At 41.5% G+C, this 2,252-nt stretch overlaps 1 protein-coding gene across 1 annotated transcript; it reads left to right on the top strand.

Annotated features, from left to right (window-relative positions):
- The first annotated feature begins 430 nt into the window (after positions 1-430).
- On the top strand, positions 431-1,366 carry LOC131837940 (olfactory receptor 8S1-like). The gene has a single exon (XM_059183598.1). It carries the CDS (start codon positions 431-433, stop codon positions 1,364-1,366), a length of 936 nt encoding a protein of 311 aa, XP_059039581.1.
- Positions 1,367-2,252: the final 886 nt, after the last annotated feature.

Here is a 2,252-nt window from a genome sequence, read left to right as displayed (position 1 = left end):
GAACTCTTACAAAGTCTTTAATGGAAAGTGAAAGACACTGAGGAGAACTGGAAGGATTATAGTATCTTCTGCAGAAAATGAATTCTTGATCAGCATGTCATAGAACAAAATCAGTGGCCTAGTTTGAAGGGATAAAAATTGTTCAATGGTCAGATCTGAAAAGTTACATAAATTTCTCTAGAGCTGTTTGTAAGAAAAAAGCAACAAATTGAAAGAGCACAGAAGGTTCAGGGCTTATACAGATGACAGAAGAGGGAAGGGCATGCTTCAAGGGACTCCTTGAGATATATTAAACAACGGTAGCAACAATGAGAGATGGGGGGAGAAAAAGTGTATGTACATAGAATAAGTAGAAATTTGGGGTTGCCAGAGGAGGTGGTTGATACATTGTTTCTCTTTCTGTTTTCTTCCAAAGTATTATCATCTTTAAATGGCCTTGGGAAATCACAGCACCATCACTGAGTTCCTCCTTCTTGGACTGCCTGCTGATCATCATACCCAGGCCCTAGTCTTTGTGCTTTTCCTAGTAATTTACCTCCTGACTCTGTCAGGGAACCTGTTGATGATCTTGGTTATCAGGGCCAATTCTCACCTTCACACGCCCATGTACTTCTTCTTGAATCACCTCTCCTTCCTGGACCTCTGTTATTCTTCAGTCACTGTGCCCAGGATGCTAGAGAACCTCCTGTCTGAGAAGAAAACCATCTCAGTGGAGGACTGTTTGACCCAAGCTTTCTTTGTGCTTGCCTCTGGGGGAACAGAGGTTTGCCTCCTTGCAGTGATGGCATATGACCGCTATGCTGCCATTTGCTACCCTCTACTCTATGGTCAGATAATGAGCAATGAGCTGAGTGTGGGACTGGTATGGGGATCTTGGGGTCTGGCCTTTTTGGACGCTCTCATCAATACCCTCCTAGCTTGGAATTTGGACTTCTGTGAGACTCAAGTCATCTACAACTTCATTTGTGAGATTCCATCTCTGTTCCCTCTCTCCTGTTCCAATAGCTCTGTTAACTTTGCAGTCCTGCTTTTCTCTGCCCTCCTGCATGCCTTTGGGACCTTCCTTCTGGTCTTCTTCTCTTACACACGTATTGTTGCCACCATTCTGAGCATGAGCTCTACCTCAGGCAGAAGTAAGGCCTTCTCCACCTGCTCCTCCCACCTCACCACAGTAAGCTTATTTTATGGCTCAGGTTTTCTTCGCTATCTCATGCCAACCTCGGGCTCCCCATGGGAGTTGTTTTTTTCCATGCAGTACAGTGTGGTCACTCCCCTAGTGAATCCCCTTGTCTACAGCCTAAAGAACAAGGAAGTAAAAACAGCTCTGAAAAACATGTTTCAGAAAAGTTTACAACATCTCAGATAGCAGAGAACAAGCAGAGAATGATTGGAAAGCAGGGCAGAATTGTAGCAAAATATCCAAATAATAGGCCTTAAGGAAATTTTTTGTTTACTCATGTCAGATATAACAAAAATCTTTTAAAGCCTCCTTTGTTTGAAAATCCACAAAAAAATAGCAAGGCATTTTCTTGCTTTCATTCATATTTTATCTTTCTTATAGGCAGAAAACATGCATCAACTAACAATTTCAATTCAAGTACTTTGGTTATAGACATAGATTATTCTTTTTATTTGTAAAACATTAACAATGTGCTTAGCGTGGGGAAAAATTATTTGTGTCCTGAATTCTTACATAAATTCCTATGGGTATTAAACTGGGGATAGAGTTTTGCTACAAAGTTAAACAACCAGGATCTCTAAAGGAAGAAAGGTATAGACTTGAACCTTTTGGAAGGGTGAATGGAAGGTGAGTTTAAGATGAGCTCTGATTGAAGAGGTTCCTAGTGGCAAGGCAGATGCAGCTGAAGGTGTCTGAGAAAGGATGTCAGTTTGTTGGGCTAAAGTCCGGGCAAGAAGACATCTTCCACAAGCCTTGTGAAGCATTATCTGCTATGGAGCAAATAGCAGAGAATTTCATTCATTCTAGGGTAGTATAACAGCCCTGCTTCTTTCCCCTTCTAGGTTTTACTGATGGCTCAGAAGACTTAAGTCTAGTAGAAAGTGATGGGGTTTAGAAAAGTGCATGGAGTAGGGAGAATCCTAGGTAGGAATTTCCTGAGTGTAGGGGGGAAAGGATGGTCATGGAGAAGACTAATCGGAAAAGTTGCATAAACCATCTACCAAAGTATCCCAGATATCTATAAAACCACTTGTTAAGCATCCTAGAAATCCTAGAAATACAACTACAAAGC

This window comes from Mustela lutreola, chromosome 8 (assembly GCF_030435805.1).
Source record: "Mustela lutreola isolate mMusLut2 chromosome 8, mMusLut2.pri, whole genome shotgun sequence".
NCBI classification, from domain to species: Eukaryota; Metazoa; Chordata; class Mammalia; order Carnivora; family Mustelidae; genus Mustela; species Mustela lutreola.
This window is presented reverse-complemented; position numbering and strand designations above follow the sequence as displayed.